Source organism: Balaenoptera acutorostrata, chromosome 8 (genome assembly GCF_949987535.1).
Source record: "Balaenoptera acutorostrata chromosome 8, mBalAcu1.1, whole genome shotgun sequence".
Lineage (NCBI taxonomy): Eukaryota > Metazoa > Chordata > Mammalia > Artiodactyla > Balaenopteridae > Balaenoptera > Balaenoptera acutorostrata.
The window spans coordinates 87,602,544-87,623,396 of record NC_080071.1 but is presented as its reverse complement, the minus strand read 5'-3'; the positions used below and the strand labels follow the sequence as shown (position 1 = coordinate 87,623,396).

General features: G+C 54.5%; 1 protein-coding gene across 2 annotated transcripts in view; it reads right to left on the bottom strand.

The window, feature by feature from the left end:
- Positions 1-20,464, bottom strand: part of EFHD1 (EF-hand domain family member D1) — a 38,085-nt gene extending 17,621 nt beyond the window's left edge. The window contains exon 1 of one of the 2 annotated variants that reach the window (XM_007184736.2): positions 20,073-20,464. In XM_007184736.2, coding sequence (XP_007184798.1) covers positions 20,073-20,365 — 293 coding nt within the window. In that variant the 5' untranslated portion in view covers positions 20,366-20,464. Of the gene's footprint in view, positions 1-18,854; positions 18,952-20,072 lie in introns of those variants that run through there. The other variant, XM_028167160.2, reaches the window with a different exon arrangement.
- Between the last annotated feature and the right edge of the window lie 389 nt (positions 20,465-20,853).

Sequence of the window (20,853 nt, the reverse complement as noted above, 5' to 3'; positions counted from 1 at the left end):
GTGGACATTTGTTTTCGTTCCCCTTGGGTATATAACCAAGAGTAGAATTGCTAGGTCATATGCTCATTTGCTTTTGAAACAGGGTTGTCAAGCTGGTCCAACAGAAAACTATGATGACTGACCTATTATCTCTACCAGAGTCAGCAAGCCCCCTCTATTAGGCTTCTGGGGAATGCCAGAAGGCATTAGGCTTCTGGGGAATGCCAGGGAATGCCATACAATTCAGCGGCTTGCCTGTTAGGTGTAGGGCCACCTAGGAAGAGTGCTGACTATCAGATTTGCTGGTGACACAAAGCTGGGACAGAATCTAGGCCCAAAGGATCTCAGCAAGCTGGTGACGGCCGGAACTGGGCTCTGTGTGTGGACATGAGAGAGACGGGTATTAGCCAAGCACAAGGAAGACCTTTCTGGCAAAAACAGCTAACACAAGACCTGAGGTGAGAAGAGCTCTTACAAACAGGCCGGAGGGACGGTCTCTGTTACAGGGAGTCCTAGTCAAAGTAAACAGCCTTCTTTAGTGTGGAACTTTCCAGAGCCTTCCATATGGTCACGTGTCTGAAACTTACCAGAGGGAAACAGCACCCAGACTCATCCGACCACACAATCCTCTGTGTTCAGGGATTTTCCACTGGAGGAGGCACGTCTAAGCAATCGAGTGTTCCAAGGAAAACACTTTGGGAAGCGCTCCTCAGGGCAATTCTACGTTAGGCAGGCGGCCCGTTAAACGGCCCCTATGTTCCCCTCCAGGCCGAGAGTGTGAATGAATGTCCTCTGCCCGCTGCTCAGCAAACAGTGCACGTTCCTGCGAAGTTTGCAGAGGAGACTGAAGCCACAAAGGGGGATGCATTCAAGATGTGGATCTTTCGGAGCAAAGGCAGAGGTTTGGTGTCTGAACGCAGAGAAGAAAGGAAGGAAAGTGAAGGGAGAACGAGAGCAGCTGAAAAGCTCAGGGGTAAAGAGAGGGGAGGGGGCCCCAGAATAGGAGATGAATTGGGGCAAGATAAGAAAAGGTCAGGGAACAAGGCAGGAATTTGTCCTCACCCAGCAGGGGCAGGAAGGACCAGGGCTCCCCGCTCACCTGGACCCACAGCTAGCTCAGCCTCCCCAGCACAAATGGCAGTCAAGATGGGGTCATGGCAGAGAGGGGCTCGGAGACCTTATCCCTGGCATTTCTCTGGGGTTCTAACTGAGAAGAGTCAAGAAGGGTTGGAAAACCTCTTTTAGGCCCTCAAGCCGAAACATTCTCCAGGCCTAAGAAAGAGGACAAATATGTGAGAAAGGGCCTTGGCAAAGTCTGGGTGACAGGTTAAAGGAATTCCAATTTCTTTCAATAGGCAGGAAATTTTGGTTTGACCACTTTGGTGAGTATGGGCCTGGGAGCAAAAGCACACCACCTCGGTGGGCAAATCCCAGACAGAAGAAAGGGCCAGGGGACTTCCATGGTGGCACAGTGGTTAAGAATCCGCCTGCCAACGCAGGGGACACGGGTTCGAGCCCTGGTCCAGGAAGATCCCACATGCCGCAGAGCAACTAATCCCGTGCACCACAACTACTGAGCCTGTGCTCTAGAGCCCGCGAGCCACAACTACTGAGCCCACGAGCCACAACTACTGAAGCCCATGTGCTTAGAGCCCATGCTCTGCAACAAGAGAAGCCACCGCAATAAAACCACGCACCGCAACCAAGAGTAGCCCCCACTCACCACAACTAGAGAAAGCCGCTTGCAGCAACGAAGACCCAATGCAGCCAAAAATAAATAAATAAATTTTAAAAAGAAAAAAAAAGAAAGAAAGGGCCAGGTGTCCTGCCAGGAGCACCAGTTTGGCACACGAATAAAGCCAGTGTGTGGACTGAGAGGGGATGTCTCCAAGGCAAGAAGGGCAGGAAAGAAAGGGGTCACGAGTCAGCCACTGCCTCAACTCCCAGGGACTCAGCAAAGACTGCGTCCCTTTGTTCCTGCCTGAAGCACCAGCCAAGCCCATAGTTAAGTCCTGGGAGGACCATAAATTGACCACATTAGTGGTGTCCTCACCCCTCCCCATGGAACTGGGATTTGTAATCCAGAAGTGCATCCTTCCCTCTTTAAAGTGACCATCTCTGAGGGTATGTCCACAGCCACTTCCTCCAGGGCCTGCATAGGCAAGACAGGCAGGAAAAACCTCCCAGGTCCCCCTCATCAACTTCCTGTTTCATCTGCTCCTCTCAGAGAATCCGACTACCATATGTGTTCCGTGCACACAATGGGATTCAAAGCCCCTAATAACTACAACTAGCCTGCTTTGCAGTTCCCAACACATTGTCTCATATACTAACCCTTTCATCTTTACGACAGTCCTATGAAGAATTTGTAATAGCTGCCTGCGTTTACTGTTTATTGAGTGCTCACTAAGTGCCAGGCACTGTGCTAAATCACCTGATTTAATTCAGCGGTGCTGTGAGGTGGCAATGAGTCACCCCATTTGACAGGTCGTGAAAGCTGAGGGGTGCAGTGAAGCCAATTGCTGTGGATCAGAACTAACCTGGAGCTTTCAAGCGGGTGCTCAGCTTCACGTGGGAACAGGGAAGGCAGGAAGGACCACGAACTAAGCTTCTACTATGTGCCCCTTAACTCAGTGGGGAGCCAGGGGATGGGTAGAGTGCATACACAATGTCCCAACAAACAGACCACTAGTTAACTGTGCGATTCACACCTTTTACAATTTACATCTGATGACTTCGGTAGGAATAATTGGAGCCATGTTGCTGAGTCCCACACGTGTGTGGGTTCTGATTCTGGTCTCGGAGTGCGGTATCACCGGCTGCCCTCATACGCAACATTATTCACTTTTGCCCGAGAGAATACCGATGTCTCACAAACATTTGAAGAAACGGTCTCACCAACACAACCCTTCAAATAGATTTGATCTGCTTTAACCCTCCAACACTCCTTTAAGGAACGTCACACTGTCAGGCTGACGAAGAAACCAAGCCCACCTAGGTCAACCAACCGAAGGTCACTAGGCCCAGCGAGGTTAGCCCCGGGGCATCCCCACTTGATGCCCAAGCCCACAGCCCGACCGCAGGGCTGGGCAACACCGCCACCAGACGTAGGTTTGGGGGAAGGAAGACTTGATAGCAGGTCGGTCCTTACAGGATGCCAACGTGGCCCCTCCAGTGACAGTTGACAGAGACAAGGCAGCCAAAGCTGAGGCAGAGAGGTGTCCTGGGGAAGCAAGGTGTTACACGGATAAAGGCCCTTCTGAAAGCTGTAGGACAACTTCAGCAACGCATTCCACCGTGGGTGCGCTTGAAGGAAGCTGGAGGTGAGGACCCCTGGCAGAGGCCCCCAAGGCTGGACCGGGGGCAGAGCACTCACCCTCAACCTGCTCAGAGCCCCTCTCCTCAAGTAACTGCAGCGTGAGGACCCCCTGAGACAAGGCCATCTGTGAACAGGTGACCTTACGCCAAACTTCTGGGCCCGTGGGAGAGATGAATGCGGTCGGATTTGTTTTCTTCATTCTGGAAACCCCTTTGCTTCCAGTCCTTCCACGAAAATTCCATCACATTCCTTGCAATTTGGAATCCAGCCCCATGGAAAGGGAGCAGCACCTAGAAGAACCTGCCCAGGTCGGGCCCACCTGCACTGCCCAGCTGGCAGGGCCACCCACTAGGTGTGGGACCAGGCCCCAGGGGAGTCGGGGAGGGAGCTCCAGCCCTAGGCTCATCTGGGACTCTCCTTCTCCCTACAAACCTGGCCTAAGCTGCATCGCTCTCCCCCTATTTCTTTTTCTTTTTTTTTAAAATAAATTTATTTATTTATTCATTTATTTAATTTTTGGCTGCATTGGGTCTTCACTGCTGTGCGCGGGCTTTCTCTAGTTGCAGTGAGCGGGGGCTACTCTTTGTTGCGGGGCGCAGGCTTCTCATTGTGGTGGTGTCGCTTGTTGCAGAGCACAGGCTCTAGGCGCGCGGGCTTCAGTAGTTGTGGCACACGGGCTTCAGTAGTTGTGGCTCACGGGCTCTAGAACACAGGCTCAGTAGTTGTGGCGCACGGGCCCAGCTGCTCCGTGGCATGTGGGATCTTCCCAGACCAGGGCTCGAACCCATGTCTCCTGCATTGGCAGGTGGATTCTTAACCACTGCGCCACCAGGGAAGCCCTCTCCCCCCCTATTTCTAACCATCAAAATATTTCCTTGCCCCGCCTCCCAGTAGTTTATATCTTTCAGATGCTTGCAGGCTCATTGGAGTTCCCTTAAGCCCTTGGCTCCTCCCCCTACCAACATCTTAGCTCCCTGTACGAGTTTTTTTCTATAATTTAAATTTTAAGCAAGATTTTTCTTATTAAAGGCAATCCAGGATATTAAAAAAACAAAAAACAAGAAACCTCACTCATAACTCCAAGACCCCGTATCCTTGTTTGTTTCCTAGGGCTTCCTTCTAGCCCTCCTCTGGATTGGTGAGCTTTTTCCATGTCTTTGCTTTAAAATGTCCTCATTCCCTTCATCTTCCTAATCTCCAGGATCTGTTAGGGGGAGATTCCAGTCCCATCAGCACTGCACATGGCCCCGCAGACACAGGCCTGGGTGCAAAGCCAGCCCTGCCATTCATTTGGGAGAGACGGGCTGCCGAGCCCACTGCAGGCTGACTATAACTGAGCTGTCTGTGCCTTGCAGAGCTGTAGAGGGGCCAACAGGAGATAACACGCCAGCACTGGCCCCCGGCACCCAGTAAGCAAGCAACGGGAGGGAGCTATATTTAAAAGTAGGACCTGTCTGCAGCCGTGAAGAGGAAGCAGACAACTTCCAGGGCTGCTGCTCTGAAGAGCTGCCCACACCCGCTGGCCTCAAACAGCCTCTACCATCTTTAGCATTCTGGGGGAAACCCAAATCCACAGGCTTCTGTGGCCCCTTGGGCTGAATTGCCAGGAAGCCCTTGATGAGTGACTCTCATCGCCCCGCCTGTCCTGTACGAGAGCATCACAGCTGTCTCCCAAGGGCTCACTTGAAAAGCCTTCCCAACTCAACTGATCGGGGTCATCACTGGTCAGGGGAATGGGGTGGATTGAGGCAGGATGGGCTGAGATCCCTGAACACTGGGCCCACCACCCTGAGTGCCTATGACCTGGGAAAGCCCCTGGCCTGGCCAGAGGGGCCCAGGTGACCCCTAATCCTCACCCCACCGAAGGCCTGCCAGTAAGGAGACAGCAACAAGGGCGCAGGGGCTGGTTTCCAATGTCCGCCCAGTGCTGGTCCATGAATGGCTTGCTCTCTCAGCTCCACTGTGCAGAGCCCCTGGGTTTTCTTGGTTTTCACCTCCCCAGAATAATCTTGCTATCAAGGAAGAAAGAAGCAGGCCAGCCTTTGTCTGCCTGAAACTCAGCCATCAGAAACTCCCCAGGGATCCCCAGGGGGTAGGGGGGTTCTCAGGAGGATTGCCCCAGAAAATGCCTTACTCTTAGTGTTGGGGGGAACCACCTATACCTCAGAGACCCAGAACATGGGAACACACCGGCTTTTCTCCAGAAAGGCCTTGTTTGGGAAACACGCACTGCCTTTTCAGACAGGCAGGCTCTGGCAGCCTCTCAAAGTGTGGTCCCCGGACCAGCAGCATCACGGTCATCCAGGATTATTCGAAATGCAGAATTTCAGGTCCCTTCCCAGATCTGCTGAATCAGAACCTGCATTTGCACAAGTTTCCCCGTGCTGCCCAGGCTCTTTCAACTAGGAGAAGGGCACTGTGCCAGACTATCCCCAGAGCAGGTAGCCCTTCCTGGGGCTTTCCTGCTTCTCCCGTGGGTGTCCCTAACTGTGCCTATCCAGATGAGCCTCAGGGTCCCCCGAGCCCATAGGACTGTTGTTCCTCCGTGCTTCCCTACCTAACCCTTCTCTGAGGTCCTGGTTTCCTGTATTTTGTGTAGGTCCCCCTTAGCTGTCAAATTATCTGCCCTTTCTTTCCTCCCTCTCTCCCTCCCTCTCTTCCTCCCTTTCTCCCTCTCTTTCTCCCTCCCTTCCCTTCTCCCTCCCTCCCTCCCTTTCATCCTTCTGATTTGCTGCAGACTGAGAAACCACATCTCCAAGTGTGTTACAACTGCATGCAAGGTAAGAGAAAGCAGGACCCAGGAAGGGGGACTCTGAGGAATTAAGTACAAAAGCTTGAGCCCAGAGTCGGATTTCCAATCAGGCTGCTCCCAGCCGCCTTTGTGGGATGAACGTCTGGCTCTTCGAGTCACCTGGCTCACATCTACCTGGGGCCTCTCCAGAGCAGAAGAAAAGCACAAAGACCAGTCCCAGCGGGGAGGCAGAGGTACAGACAGTTGAGCTGTGACAAGGCCGGAGCATGGGCAGAGCTGGCTCTAACAGGAGTGAGTGTGCAGAGCCCTGGGAGGGAGCCCCTGTCACCAGTGCAGTCCAGAGGTGCCGGGATGTCCCAGAAGGGGGGAGGGGGCCAGCTCCCACAAGGCATTCTGGGAGAGCTGTGTCTTCTTACGGGTAAGAAGGGCAACCCCCAAAGAGTGTGAAGCAGAGAAGTGACATCAGGTGGCTGTTTCAGAAAGACCCCTCAGCTCGATGTGCAGGATGGATTTAGGGGGGCAGTGGTGGGGGGAGAGTGGAGTGAGCAGTTGGGGGGCATGCAGTAGTCATCGCTGTGGAGAGGTGCAGGGAGAGAGAAGGTGAGCTGGGAGTGGCACTGGAGTGCAGGTGAGCACAGCTTCACCTGTCCTGTGCACAGCCAGTTCTGCGGGGACTTGCTCCTGGGAAATATCCTTCTTTTTCTGGTAAGGGGCCAACACCTTTACAGGCTGCAGGAGACCAGTTGGGTCTCCCCAGCCACAGCCTCCTAGAGTTCTGCACATGGTGTCTGGAAGTTCATAAAGAAAGGGCAGGTGGCAGGGCAGAGCTGAGTGGCCATCCCCACCCCTACAGAGCACCCACTGTGTGCTCAGGGCCCTGCAAGACAGCAGAGGGGATGCAGAGTCAGGCAGCTGCTACCCAGGCTTTTGAGACGAGCAGGGAAATCCTCTTTGTCCCAAATGCCTGCAGCGGGAGTGCACTGCACCTGCCAGGGACTCCCACGCGGATTCAGGAGGAGAGAGAGCACCAAGCTCCCCCAGCCTCGTGCTCCCAGACTGGCTGCCGTAGCTCAGCAGCGGAAAAGACCTCAGATTGGGAGGTTTCAGCTCCACGCAAACTCTCCCACTGATGCCAGCAGCCCAGTGTGGAAACAAAGCCAGCCAGCCCCCATGACCACCCTCCAGAGGAACGTGCCAGTGACAACCAGTTAATAGGCCAGGAGTGCTAAGTGCTTCAGCCACACTGAGGGCACAGATGCCAAGAACCCGCGAGTGACCCGGTAGAGAGGGACAAGCCTTGGAAAGCTTTTGACCTGGCAAGTGTAGCAGGGAACAATTCGTCTATTGGAGCCTTGCTGGGCTCCTCCTGAGGAAGGTGGAGGGCAGCAGGGGCTGGCAGTGCGCTCCTGGGGTCAGACTGTCCTGGTTCAAGGCTCCGGTGACATCCTGTGCTGTGTGTCCTTGGGCGAGTTACTCTCTGGGCTTTGTCCAGTTGCTGCCAAGATTACAGGAAGACAGATAAACTCTCAGCTTATCCGTAAGCTCATCAGTAAGGGCTCACTTTTTTAGTTTTGGCTCATTAAGAGAAATTTCTCATCAAGAGAAGGACCCTAATCCTGGGGTCTCCCCTTGGTCCTTTTGAAATCGGGGCACCTTTGCTGGGTTTGGATAAGTGCAGGCGGCTGGGGACTCGCTTGGGAACAGGGAATGGAGCAAGTGGATCTGGGAATTTAGAGTTACCGGCTATCCATCCAGGAAGGAGGGGGAGAAGGGCATCCCAGGGGACGCCCGCCCTGAGCACACCCTGATGGAGGCGATGGGGAGGCCACAAGGGCTCTTCTGATCAGGGGTGTCGAAATGAGCCAGGGTGGTTCTTTGCTGTAGCAATGGGGAGTCTTCCCCTTGGCTCCCAACACCTCCTATAAAAGGCCTGATGGGCTGGGAAACTGGGCCAGAGGTGCCTCTGGAAACCTAGTTTGCCTGGGAATCCCCAGGAGCCCTGTGGATCTCGGGGGATGGGTGCCCCCCAAACAACCCGGGGTTTCCACCCCCGGACCCAGTCAGGCCTGGTGCAGCCCCGGTAGTGACCCACACTCCCTCGACTCCCAAGCCCAGGAGCCAGGGAGGGAAATGGGCAGGGGGAGGCCCTGAGGGAGGGGGAGGTCGGGGGCTACAGGCCCAGGGGAAGCGGACTGTGGGGGGACTCAGCCGTCCCTCCACATGGAAAGGAAAAGCACCTGGGCTGCCCGCCTCTGGGTCTGCAGAGCCTCCACCCACAGCTTCCCTGCCGGTGGCCCTTCCAGTGTCCTTCCTCTGGGCTGGCACTGCCTTAAATCCAGCAGCCCTGCTAGGGGCCTGGACCTGCAGCTCCTTCAGTGGAAAGAACCTGGGGCTGGAACTGGAGTGACCTAGTTAAGGCTGCGACTGCACACCAAGTGGTCACGCGATCTTGGGGACAACCTGAGAAGGTGGTCACTTTCCTTTTTCCGCATCTCACTTACAGGCAGGTGCCCTGTGTCACGCGGTTGGTGGCACTGCCGGAGGGTACTACACAACCCCACCGAAGGCTCCTATTCCTGACAGCCCTGGGAGCTGGGAAGCTCCACTGGGGTCGTAATTAGGGCCTCAGGGCAGCTCCAGAAGCAGAGCTCAGGCCCCTCTACAGAGGTCAAGGTACCCCTGCCCTGCCTGTGGCCCTGGGTCCAGCCCTGGGGACTGAAGGAAGAAAGAAGTCAGCCACACTCCACCTTAGAGAGCGGACCCTGCTTTCCCAGGGCAAACACCTGGGAGGAGGGGGAGGGGACCCTCCTAAGAATCAACGATAATGGACGGATTGGAAACTGGGGGTTATGGGAGAGAGACTGTGGGGAACCAACAGCCCAGCAAGAATGGGGCCAGGCTGGGGCAACCAGCGAGAGAGAAGAATGCAGTAGCCAGCTGTGACTGGCCTTGAGGGTCAGCGTGAAGAGTCTGAACTTCGTCCCACGGTCCCCATCTGTAAAATGAGGGAGGATAAAAGCACCATCTCATAGTGCTTACGATGTGTAAATGCTGAGAACAGTGCCTGCACACAGTAGGTGCTCTGTAAGCAGTGGCTGTGAGCAGTGGCTGTGCTCAATACAGTTGGCCCTTGTAGGGAAGGGTGTGGGGCACATGAGCCATTTAGGGAGGGGACAGAGACCCTGTCACTGAGGCCAAGATGGACAGAGCTGCACAGGATCAGGGGCCAGCACCTCTCCAAGGCTGAGACAGAGCCCACCATGTCCCTGTGGGCGCAGAGCTGAGCCTGTCAGCAGCCAGATCTTGTTGGTAGAGGGTTGATGACCGGGGACCACGGTCCCAGGCACAGTGTTCGGTGAGAATTACCAGGTGGGGCTGGGGGTCCCCGGGAGCTGCCTAATCCCAAGGCTAGGATCAACTACAGCCCTGGGGTCCCTTGCCATTCTTACCAGGAAGGGGCGGCAGGGCCAGCCTTAGGCATGGGACAGTTCATAAGTCCTGAACGACATCCTTCTACTTCCTGCAAACCTGATCCGAGCTGGCAGAGTGCTAAGGACATACTGTCAGCCAGAGGCAGCCTCATGTAGAGACAGACCACCAGTCCTCGCCTCCAAAATCAAAGAATTTACCTTCATTCAGCAACACGGGGGGGCAGCTAGGCGGAGACTGAAAGAAAATAAAACCAGGCCTGGACACCCTCCAACACACACACCTACCCACCCACGACTTGTACAAAGGCCTCCACACTGAGAGAAGGGCCGTTAGCAGCAGAACATCAGGCGGGCACTGAAAGGAACCAGAGCCATCAGTGCAGGTGACGCGCACCAAAGATGGCGCTGGCCACATGCACTCCCGCCTCTCCACCTGGAGACCCTTCTAAAAGGAGAGGAAATCAGAGGCACTCGACTCATGATGATAAAGGGAATAAGGGAGGTTGGAAGGGGGGCTAGGGAGAAGGGGGAGGGTCCAAAGACTTGAGATGAAGAACTCCTGCTTTAACCACAGGACTCAAGGAGGCAGACACCCAAGGCCAAGGTCTCTGTGCAACCAAGTTAGTTTTTGTTTTCCTTTACATCTGGAGGGCTTTTGTTCTTTGTTCTTCGTTGTTGTTTTTTTTTTGGCCGCACCACGCAGCTTGTGGGATCTTAGTTCCCAGAAGGAGGATCAAACCCGTGCCCTCTGCAGTGGAAGCACAGAGTCCTAACCACTGGACCGCCAGGGAAGTCCCTAAGCCCTTCCTGACCACAGCCCGGCTCAAACACACCTTGGACCACCTCTCAGAAGAAGTAACAACAAGGCAGCCCTTCCAGGGTGCAGAATGTCACCCAGGGATCCCAGTGGCAGGGCACCAGCTGCCCGGCCCTCTTAGTTGGCAGGAGAAGCAGATACATATGTTGTTCCTGCTCCAGCAATAATCTTCCAGAAGCAACTCTGGGGTCCTAGGGCTCTGGGATCACTCTGCCATCCACTTCTGCTTCTGCCTCTTTTTCCCCTGGGGGCTCCCAGTCTGCCCCAGCCAGTGAAACCCCAGGCCACTGACAGGGAGAAAGGCCGAGAAGTGAGGAAAGGGATGAGCAAGACCACCGAAGGCTCACAGGGCTCAGGATTCAGAAGATTCCAAAGCAATTGCCTAGAACAGGGGCCGGCAAACTACAGCCTGCAGGCGAATTCTGCTCACCAAGTCTTATCCAGACACAGCCATGCCAGTTAGTTTAGGTTCCTTGATGTACTGTCTGCGGCTACTTTCGGTCACAGTGGCAGAGTCAGTGGCAACAGAGACGCTAGGGCCCACAAGGCCAAAACAGATTTACTACCTGGCCCTTTACGGACCAAGCTGGCCCAACCCTGGCCCAGAAGGAACTTTGACCGTCGTACAGCCTATCCCCCAGCCTCCCAAGAGCTTCCCAACCCTTCCCTGCTGCAAAACTCTCACTCCACGGAGACAGACCACACCTTCCAATGGAACTCCAGAGAAAAGGGGCTTACCACCTTTAAGACCATTCTTTTTATTTCTCAACAACTCCAACCATGAGAAAGTTCTTTCTTCTCTATGCTGAACCAAGGCCGTGGCTTCCTTTCACTGAACCCTCATTGCCCACCTTCTGCCCCTGAGGTCGAGCAGATCCCCACCAGACTTCAAACTCTCAGCCCCCATCCTCTGGCTCCAAGAGCCTCGGCCCCAAGGCCTTTGGCCCATCGAGGGCCTGAACCCCTTCCCAGTCCTGGCTGGCTGCTCCCCCCTGGCTGTGTCCAGAAAGACCACCACCCCCTGCCCTGAATGCACATCTTCACAGTGTCTGCTAGGCTAGCCGGGGTTTCTTATACATGGGTGGTGGATGGCTTTTCCAGGATTTGCATCCTTCCCTGTCAAGCAGCATCATGTTAAATCCAGCCCATTGTTCAGAGTTCGTAGAGCTTCTCGAGGGCAGAAACCCTTCCAGATCAATCTGTGTAATCCCAGTACCTGGCATGTGCTTCACTGAATGAATGAAAAAACTGAATGAATGAATAGCTCATAGACAGCAGGTGAGAAAGAGGCTCATCATTATCATCATGATGGTATCACAGGGGCAGACATTAGCAAATGTACAGACAGTGCTGGCCATGGGAGCCCAGGGGTGGGAGCGCTGGGAAAGGGGTCACAGAAGGTCCGTGCAGCCTTGGAACCAAAGAAGGATTCAGTGCGGGACTTGGGTCTGTGTCTTGGCAGGCCACTGAGCACAGGTAGAGTTTCATCCTGCAGGATGGCACAGTCCTCGCTCCAACAACTCAGATATCCCTGTATGTAGGCCTTCCAAGGACCATCTAGCATTTAGCACCAGGGGAGTCCTTCAATCACCAACACTGAAGGGACACAGAAGCAGGGGGAGGCTGCAGAGTGTGAGCCTGCAAGAGTGCACCTGATATATAGATATTCATGAAGCAGGAAGCAAATAATAGCAAGCTGTGCAAAACCTAGCGTGTGTGCTGGGATCCTACACTGAGTATCTCTTCCCCAAGTCACGGACAGGCCTGGCAGCCACTAGCTCCAGAGCCCGAGACCTGATTCATTCGACACATCCTTAGAGATCACCGGCTCAGCCACGCCGTGAAACCACACATGATGTAGCCCATGTCCACCGAGCCCCCCAAATTCAATGGAAGATGGTATTTCTATTTACTAGTTAGTCTGGGGGGTGGGGAGGTATCACAGGGCTAAGAGTATAAATAAAGTTAGAGTCCCCTGGACCTTAACGCTTTGAAACTAGGCACTTAACCAATTTTGCAAGAGAGAAAGGAAAAAGAACTTTTTTTTTTTTTGCATTATGTAAGATTTTAATAAGTCACTTGAATTCTCACAAAATGTAATGCTCTGTAATAAGGACGGTGGAGGAGGCTTCCCAGAGAAAGGTGAGGAACAAGGAATGAGGAGAAAGGAAACTCTCTGCAAAGATAAAACTGCCAGGGCTTCCCTGGTGGCGCAGTGGTTGAGAGTCTGCCTGCCAATGCAGGGGACACGGGTTTGAGCCCTGGTCTGGGAGGATCCCACATGCCGCAGAGCAACTAGGCCCGTGAGCCACAATTGCTGAGCCTGCGCGTCTGGAGCCTGTGCTCTGCAACAGGAGAGGCCACCGCAGTGAGAGGCCCGCGCACCGCGATGAGGAGTGGCCCCCGCTTGCCGCAACTAGAGAAAGCCCTCGCGCAGAAACAAAGACCCAACACAGCCAAAAATAAATAAATTAATTAATTAATTTAAAAAAAAAAAAGATAAAACTGCCAGAAACGGTGGCACCTCCTTCCAGCTCCCCCGACATCACACTCTGGGCAAAGAAAACCAGTGCTTAAACCTCTCTAAGAAATAGTTCCCAGTTACAGCGTCTTTCTGCCAGAGACCAAGGCCCCAAACAGAAGCCGGCCTGGGTTCTGGCTGACTGCCCGCCAGGAATTCAGACAAGCCCTGGGTTCTCCTGCTCCACCTTCAAGCAGAACAGTCAAATGTGCAAAATCCAGTGCAGGTGAGGGAATTTCAACTCTAAGGTGGATCACCGTGCACTAAAGACACAGTCAGGAGAGTCAGAAGCCCTCGCCTTTCTCTAAGGGGGAAAAAATCACTTAACTTCCAGTTATTCCCATCCACCTTTCCCTGTGTATAAGGCAATTCACTCAGAAGATACAGATAAAGATCCACCTCCCCAGTAAACCTCCCTAACAGGGCTCCCTTTACCCCTTTGGCAAATTCCCAGCCCTCCAAGTCCACACCCCTTCCTCCCTCCCTCAGAGAAAAGTCTAAGGAGGAGAAAAAGAAACTGGGGGTGGGGGAGATGAGAAATGAAGAGTTCCAGGGCAGCCCTGCCTTTTCGGGGTTCAGCAGTGATGGGGAGTCAGGTCCTGGCAGGGCGTCCATGATGTCATCATTTCCGATTCTGATAAAAAGACAACTTTCCCACAGCCAAAGGCTCCTCTCCCCACCCTCTCTCTGGGGCACTGAAACACAAGCTTCTAGTATGCGGCAAGAACATCACAGCTGCATTTTAAGATGCTGTATTTGGGTCCGCCCTTAAGTGGCTGCCCTCATTACCTCCCTTTGAAAGGGGCCTCTGGATAAGCCCAGGGTAATTAAAATTTCCTGTCTAACCTTGACCGCTCCACCAGCTCGTATTACAGCCCTGGACACACACTGTAGAGTCAGTTTCTTCGGGGCCTTCTCACTCTCCGTTTAAAATCAGGCCACTATTCTCTTGGCCCAGCCTATCCAGTAACACTCTTGGAAACGGAGAGTGAACTTTCTCTGGCGGGTCTGGTGACGCCTCTGGCTTCCCACACTCATTAGAAAATTCTCTCTCTTCTATAACACACCAGGCTCATTTGCGGTAGGTCCCAACAATACAAAGACAAATAAATGACCCCCGCTCCAAGAAGCTGATGTGTTCACAGGCTGGAAAGGATCCAGGGTTTTTTAAACCTTGAAAATGTAAGAGATCCCTAAGTGAAATACTTTTAAATAGGAAAATCAAATTTAAAAGATCAAAGCACGTTTTGCAGTGTCTGCATGAATCTATATAGCCCCGGACAAAAAGAACAGGCGTACTTTGTTCTGGTCAAGTCAGGTTCTGAGTGAACTCCAAGGCGACATCAGAATCTGGATCTAGAAACGGATTAAAAGTGAAATTCTTGCTGAAAGTAAGTGCACTCCTGGCACAAGTTGGGGGTTTTCTATTGGTTTTGTTTTTTGTAGTTAGATGGCAACTCCATTTGAAATAGGGTTAGGCTTTGAGAAGACTGATCCCCCTTCTGTTGAGGATAGGAATCATTCTGGCTTTGGTTACATCCCAGACCTCCTAAATCACCTAAGCAATCTAAAGTGGTTAAGACTCTGACATGTCATGATGCACATAGACAGAGCACCTCTGCCCAGGGGCAGTAATGGGTTGAAGAGGGTCCCCCCCGCCAAAATTCATAGCTATCTAAAACTTCAGAATGTGACCTATTTGGAAATAGGATATTTGCAGATATAATAAATTGAATTAAAATGACGTCACTCTGTGGCATTCCCTGGCGGTCTGGTGGTTAGGACTCAGCATTTTCACTGCCGTGGCCCGGGTTCGATCCTTGGTCGGGGAACTAAGATCCTGCAAGCCACGCAGCGTGGCCAAAAAAAGAAGTCATACTGGATTAGGGTGGGCCCTAAATCCAAGGACTAGTGTCTTTACAAGAAGGCCGTGTGAAGACACACACACACAGGGAGAACGCCATGTGACTATCAAGGCAGGGACTGGAGTGATGCGTCTGTAAGCCAGGGATGCCAAGAATTGCTGGCAACCATCAGAAGCTAGAAGGGGCATGGAAGGGTTCTTCCCTAGAGGCTTTGGAGCGAGCATGGCCCTTCTGACACCTTGATTTCAGATTCCAGCCTCCAGAACAGTAAGAGAATACATTTCTCTTGTTTTAAATCACCAGCTTGTGGTCCTTATTACAGCAGCCCTAGGGCACTCATCCACTCACCCAGAAGTAGAACGAGTAAGTCCCCTCAACAGAGCCCTGGGGGCAGTCCCAGGGGGACTAATTACCCACCAAGCGGCCACTTGGGACTGCCCCCAATTACCCACCAAGCGGCCACGTCTCCGCTCCACAGCTCAAGCTGCAGGTGAAATCAACTTCAAAGGAGAAACCAGACATTGCAAAGTGTTTGTAAATTATTTAACAAAAAGGACAACGCACAATTTGCACATCCACCAAAATTATGGCTGTGAAAATTAGTGCCTGAAACTTACTGGCCTCACCATGGGCCAAGCATTGAGCTAACTGCTTCATATACATGAATTTATCTAATCCCCACAATAAACTCACAAGGCAGGTACTTTTCTATCCCCACTTGACATAAGGGGAAACCGAGGCACAGAGCTTTTCAGTAGTAACTTGCCCAAAGTAACCTTCCAAGTAGCAAGTGGCAGAGTTGGGGTCTGAACCCAGGAAGCCCGCCTCCCAGTTCATGCTCTGAACAGCCTCACAACACTGCTTCTGCAATGGATAGAATGTGGAAAGCATGGAAAACAAGTTGAGATCTTTCACATGATTTTTTTTTTAATTTATGCATAAAAACCAAAGGAAAAAGAAAAAGACACATTTCAGCTGGGGGCAGATGTGTGGCAACGAGCAGCTGCTGACTGGACAGGGTGATGGCAGAGTGACACACCCACAGGGCAGGAAGACGAGTCGGGGAGGGGTGGGCATGCCCAGGGCTTCTCCAGGAAGAAGAGGCAGCTGGGAGGCTCCCACAAAGGGGTCTGCTTGCCCAGCCCTCAGAGAGTGGCCAAAGCATGCGCAGAAAAGGTTCAATGCAAGAGTGCACGTGGGGAGCGGGATGTGAGCAAAACTTAGGTTTTCAAGAGGACCTACCCAGATGTAGTTTTGTTTTTTTTTAATTTTTTTAAGTCATGCCGTTTTTTTAAAAAAGTCAAGTAGGACAGCAGGAAGAGGAAAACATGAAAGAGGGCCAGCAGAAAAGCTGGGCCGGGCTGTGAGCAAAGCTGGGACCTCATGAGTTCGTCAGCTGCGGAGGGCCAGCTACGGGACAGGTGGTACTGCCAGGCCAACGGGTGGCAAATCCCCAAATGCCAAGCCCCACAGCAGCCTTCTCGGGTATGAGGGGGCCCACAGCCTACTGCAGCCTGGGCAAGGGCAGTGGGTGCAGGCAGCCCCCAGGGCTGGCGAGATCGGCCGAGCGGGTCCTGGAGCCGGCTGGCCGCCTGGAGCAAGCTCAAGGCAGCAGGACGGCAGAGAGTCCAGGGGGTGGCAGGGGGCCTGGTCTGACTTAATGACCATAGGGGGCCCTCCGTGAGATGAGGGGTTTGTCCATCAACTAGAGTCACCGCCACGTGCCAGGCACCGAGGATGGATGAGGACCAAAAGCAGAGCTGTGTCAGAGATGTCCAAGTGACAAAATCTCCCAGACTGCGGAGTCCCTGACCCTGGTGGGGTGGGGAGAGCAAAGTTTCAGCTGCCTCCCAGGTGAGGAAACTGGGTGGAAGCACCTGAGGGGAACCCCATCGGGCTCAGCTGGAGGAGGCTGGGTCTGGAAGCTCAGGGGGGGGACCGGGTGTGGGTAGCAGGGCAGCCTGAAGGCACGGCAGGGCGGGAAGGGTTCTAAACATGGACATGGGGCCTGGAGCCAAGGGGGGAGGACAACCTTCAGCAAAAGGCCCCTGTTCCACGTCACATGCTGACTTGGCACTGGCCACCCCCTCCTCTCACTCAGTTCTCACCAAACCCTTGAAAGAAAGGGTTGCCCCCGTTTTACAGATGAAAAGACAGAAGTGGTTAAGCAACTTGCCCTTGATCACAGCTAATGACCCTGGAATGAGGGCTATAGCCCCACTTTCCTCAAACTCATGATGGATAATTGGGTCTCTCTTTTTTTTTTTTTTGGCCACACTGTATAGCATGTGGGATCTTAGTTCCCTGACCAGGGATGAAACCTGTATCCCCTGCAGTGGAAGCACAGCGTCTTAACCACTGGCCCACCAGGGAAGTCCTAAGATAATTGGGTCTTGATACTAGGTTTAAGGGGTGGGGGGGCCTTTCCTAACCACTGTTGGGGGAGATATCGTTCCCCGAGTGGCCCCTGCCCCTGGCAGCCACAGCAGCTACCTGGCCCTCATGGGAAGGTGGTGCTTTTACCAGCAAGAAACTAAGGCTTCGAGGGACTGTGTAGCTTGCCCAGGGTCACAGGTCCGAGGCCCTGTCTGACCCTACGCTTGTGAGGCTCCTCCTGCCACACTGGTGTCTCCAGCCACCACTGGGCCGACTCTAACTCGAGCAGTCTTGCCTCCCCTGCCTTCTAGGACGTGGGGGGAAACCCCCAGGAAGGTTTCTTTGCAATGACTCGTGCCTCAGATGCCACTGCCTCATGACCGGAGCCGCCATTCGTGCCTCAGGACACTGGAGGCTGAAGGCCTGGGCCTGCCCGCAGTCAGGTCCGGGATGGAGCTGTGAAGGCCCTTCACAGTGAGCAGCGCACATCCCCCCTCCTCAGCAAGAGCCCCACCGCCGGTCCCCCTGCTAGTCTCCGGAGGGGTGGGGCACGTGGCTCAGGCCTGGCCACAGCAATTGGTTCAGAGCCAATAAGAAGCAATAGCAAAGCTACAAAAGACACACGCGCAGTAAGGTCTTTGCTGTGGTTACTCTTCCCACTGGACTTGCTGGAGCTGCTGCGGCCATACTGCCACCACCAGGGATAAGCCACCTGAGAATAGAGACAACACAGAGAGGAAGCTGGCTTAACAGAAAGAAATTAAGCTCTGATGGCATCATTTGAGCTCCCTGATCCAGCCATACCTGACACCAGTCCTTTTTCAGTTTTATGAACCCATTAATCCCTTTTTTGTTTATGCCAATTTTGGTTGCAAGTGACAGAAAACCCAACCTTGACTTGTGACTGACACAGTAGCTCTGGAGAAAGAAGTCTCGTGCTCAGGCTGGACTGCCAGCTCTGTGGGACCCCAGACCACACACTGCCTTCCCTTTAGCTTGACCCTCTTCCAGGATCTGTTTCCTCACCAACGCCACCTTGCTTGGTCTCCCAAGCCCCTCTGATTGTGTGGACTCCCTTTATTACTCTTAGGCAGCCAACAAACAAACAAACAAACAAACATCCTTTCAAAGATTGTTCTGCAGGGCTTCCCTGGTGGCGCAGTGGTTGAGAATCTGCCTGCTAATGCAGGAGACACGGGTTCGAGCCCTGGTCTGGGAAGATCCCACATGCCACGGAGCAGCTGGGCCCGTGAGCCACAGCTGCTGAGCCTGCGCGTCTGGAGCCTGTGCCCCGCAACGGGAGGGGCCGCGATAGTGAAAGGCCCGCGCACCGCGATGAAGAGCGGTCCCCGCACCGCGATGAAGAGTGGCCCCCACTTGCCGCAACTAGAGAAAGCCCTCGCACGAACCGAAGACCCAGCACAGCCAAAAATAAATAAATAAATAATAAATAAAATTAAAAAAAAAAAAGAGCACTGCTAAAACCACTGTTATAAAAAAAAAAAAAGATTGTTCTGCAGAAAAAAATAATAGTAATAAAAATAAATGAAAGAAATCTGAATCACCCCAAAGTGATTGGAAGAAGAAGGTCCCCAAGACGCCCTCTCTGAAACCAGCTTGACTGGGAGGAAGTGCTGGGACCTGGGCGCAGCCAGATGGGGAGCAGTATGCCAGGAAAGGCATAACCCCAAATAAATCAAAGGGGCTGTGACGCACCATTCACTATTCTGTCTCTGCCCCAGTGCATTCTTTTGCCTCAACTCAGCCTTCCTTAATGGCCCAAATTAGACCTACCGGGTGTTAACACCAGAGATCAGTGTCTGGAAGCCAGGGACGGGGAAATCAGCGTGTCAGGGAAGCGGAGAAGATGCGGAGCCTCCGGGTACCAGCCTCTGCTGACCTCCGCACAGGGGCTGGGGCTGGACAACAGCCCAGTCTCAGGAAGGGGCCCAGGCTCCCGCCACACAGCGCCGGTCAGAGCGCCTTTAAATAGAACCTCCACGCGGGAGGACAAACACATTCCAAGCGCATTTTAAACCGCCCCAAGCATGACCTGGCCGGCGGCCTCCGCTCCCCCAGGCATTTTTCCGGTCTTGGCCCAATTCTGGAACTAATATTAATAGCTCAGTTAGGAGCTTACGGTGTGCAAAATACTTTCTGGCCTTAAAAGGCAGGGACGATTACTTCCCCCACTCTCCAGATGAAGAAACTGAGGCCCAGGGAGCTGCCAAGCTACAAGGCCGACTACTGGGGGTCTCTCTACGCTGCCTCCACCGCCCGATGGGGCTGACACGGCAGGACCGGAATGAGCCCCCGCCGGACCAGCTGCCAGCTGCCTTGTCCGGTTCCGGAAGGGCGCCTCCTGCCCAAAAGGCAAGAAGGGGGAAAACAGCCAAGGCGACGCTCCCAAGAGGCTCCCCGAACGTGCTCGCTCCAGGAACGTACTGATCTTTCGTGAAGAGTTTAACAAACTCCCAGTTCTCAGTCTCTGTTGGTACATCAACCCCCGCGCGGCAGCCAAGGATAAGTCTCCTCCTTTGTTTTAAAAGATAAAGGACAACGAGGCTAATTTCTCCCTCGGGAGATAAACTTGGCAGGTGAGGCGCGGCGCGTCTCCGTTTCCTAGAAGTTGCGCCCTGGTCAAATCTCGGAGCCAGCCCGCAGAGGGGGCGGGACCCGCCGTCGGGACCCGGGAGCCCCGGACTCGGGCTCGGCTGCCCGAGGGGAACTTCTGACCTGGGTCAGGGAGAACGGCGGCTCCCGCTCTCGGTGTCCCAGACCCCGCTGGATCCCCCCCACCGCGCCGGGATCGGTCGGGGCGCGCTGGATCTGGGGGGCGTTGGGTTAAATGCTAAAGACACCCTTGGAACCCCTGCACTATCCCACCCTGAGTTTCCCCTAAGCGGGGCCCGGGACTCCCAGCCAGAAAGACCAACCCACCGCCACCTCCCCCTCCCTCCCGGGCTCAGGGTCCCCGGGGGCGCACGGCGCAGGACGCGGCGGAGAGCTTACAGTTTGAACATGCTCTCCAGGTCCTTGATGAGACGGCGGCTGAACTCCGGGAACTCGGAGTAGGGGTGGAAGACCTTGCAGCGGCGGGGTCGCGCCGCGCCCTCGTTGATGTCCAGCCGTCGGTTCAGCTGCGCGCTCAGCTCGGCATCGGCTCTGGCGGTGGGCGCCCAGGCGGACGGCTGCAGCTGGGGCTCGGGGACTGGGGCGGCTCGGGGCGCAGGCGGGAGCCCGCCGTCCACCTCCTCCCACTGCAGTCGCCGCTGCAGCTTGCTCGCCAGCTCCTCGCTGGCCATGGCCGCGGTGAATCCGGGGACGCGGGGACTGGGCTGACAGCGCGCTCCTCGCCGACTCGCGACTCTGCGACACTTCGCCAAGACGGCGGGGACCCGGCGGTTGGGTGGAACCGTGGGCGGGGGCGGGGGAGGGGGGAGGGGGAGGGCGGGGCGGAGCCGCGGCTTTAAGGAGGCGCTGGGGCTCGGGGACCGCCCGCCCGGCCAGAGGCCACAGGCCACAGGTGTCGCCGCGTTCCGGGGACGTCGACCCGCTCTCCACTACCCGGGGCTCCAGACCGGGAGCTGAGCGCCTCCCGGGACGACGAGTGGACCCTCGGATCAACTCTGACTTTGCCGCCCGCTCCCAGGGAGCCTAGGGACCCTGTGGTCCCCGGGGGAACGGCACCGGGAAAAGTTTCAGTACCGTTCTGGCGGTTCCTTTCTCGTCCCCCAGAAGTGCCCAGACTGGAGCCGCTCGCGGCGGGGGACAGACTGGGGGTGGGGGGAGC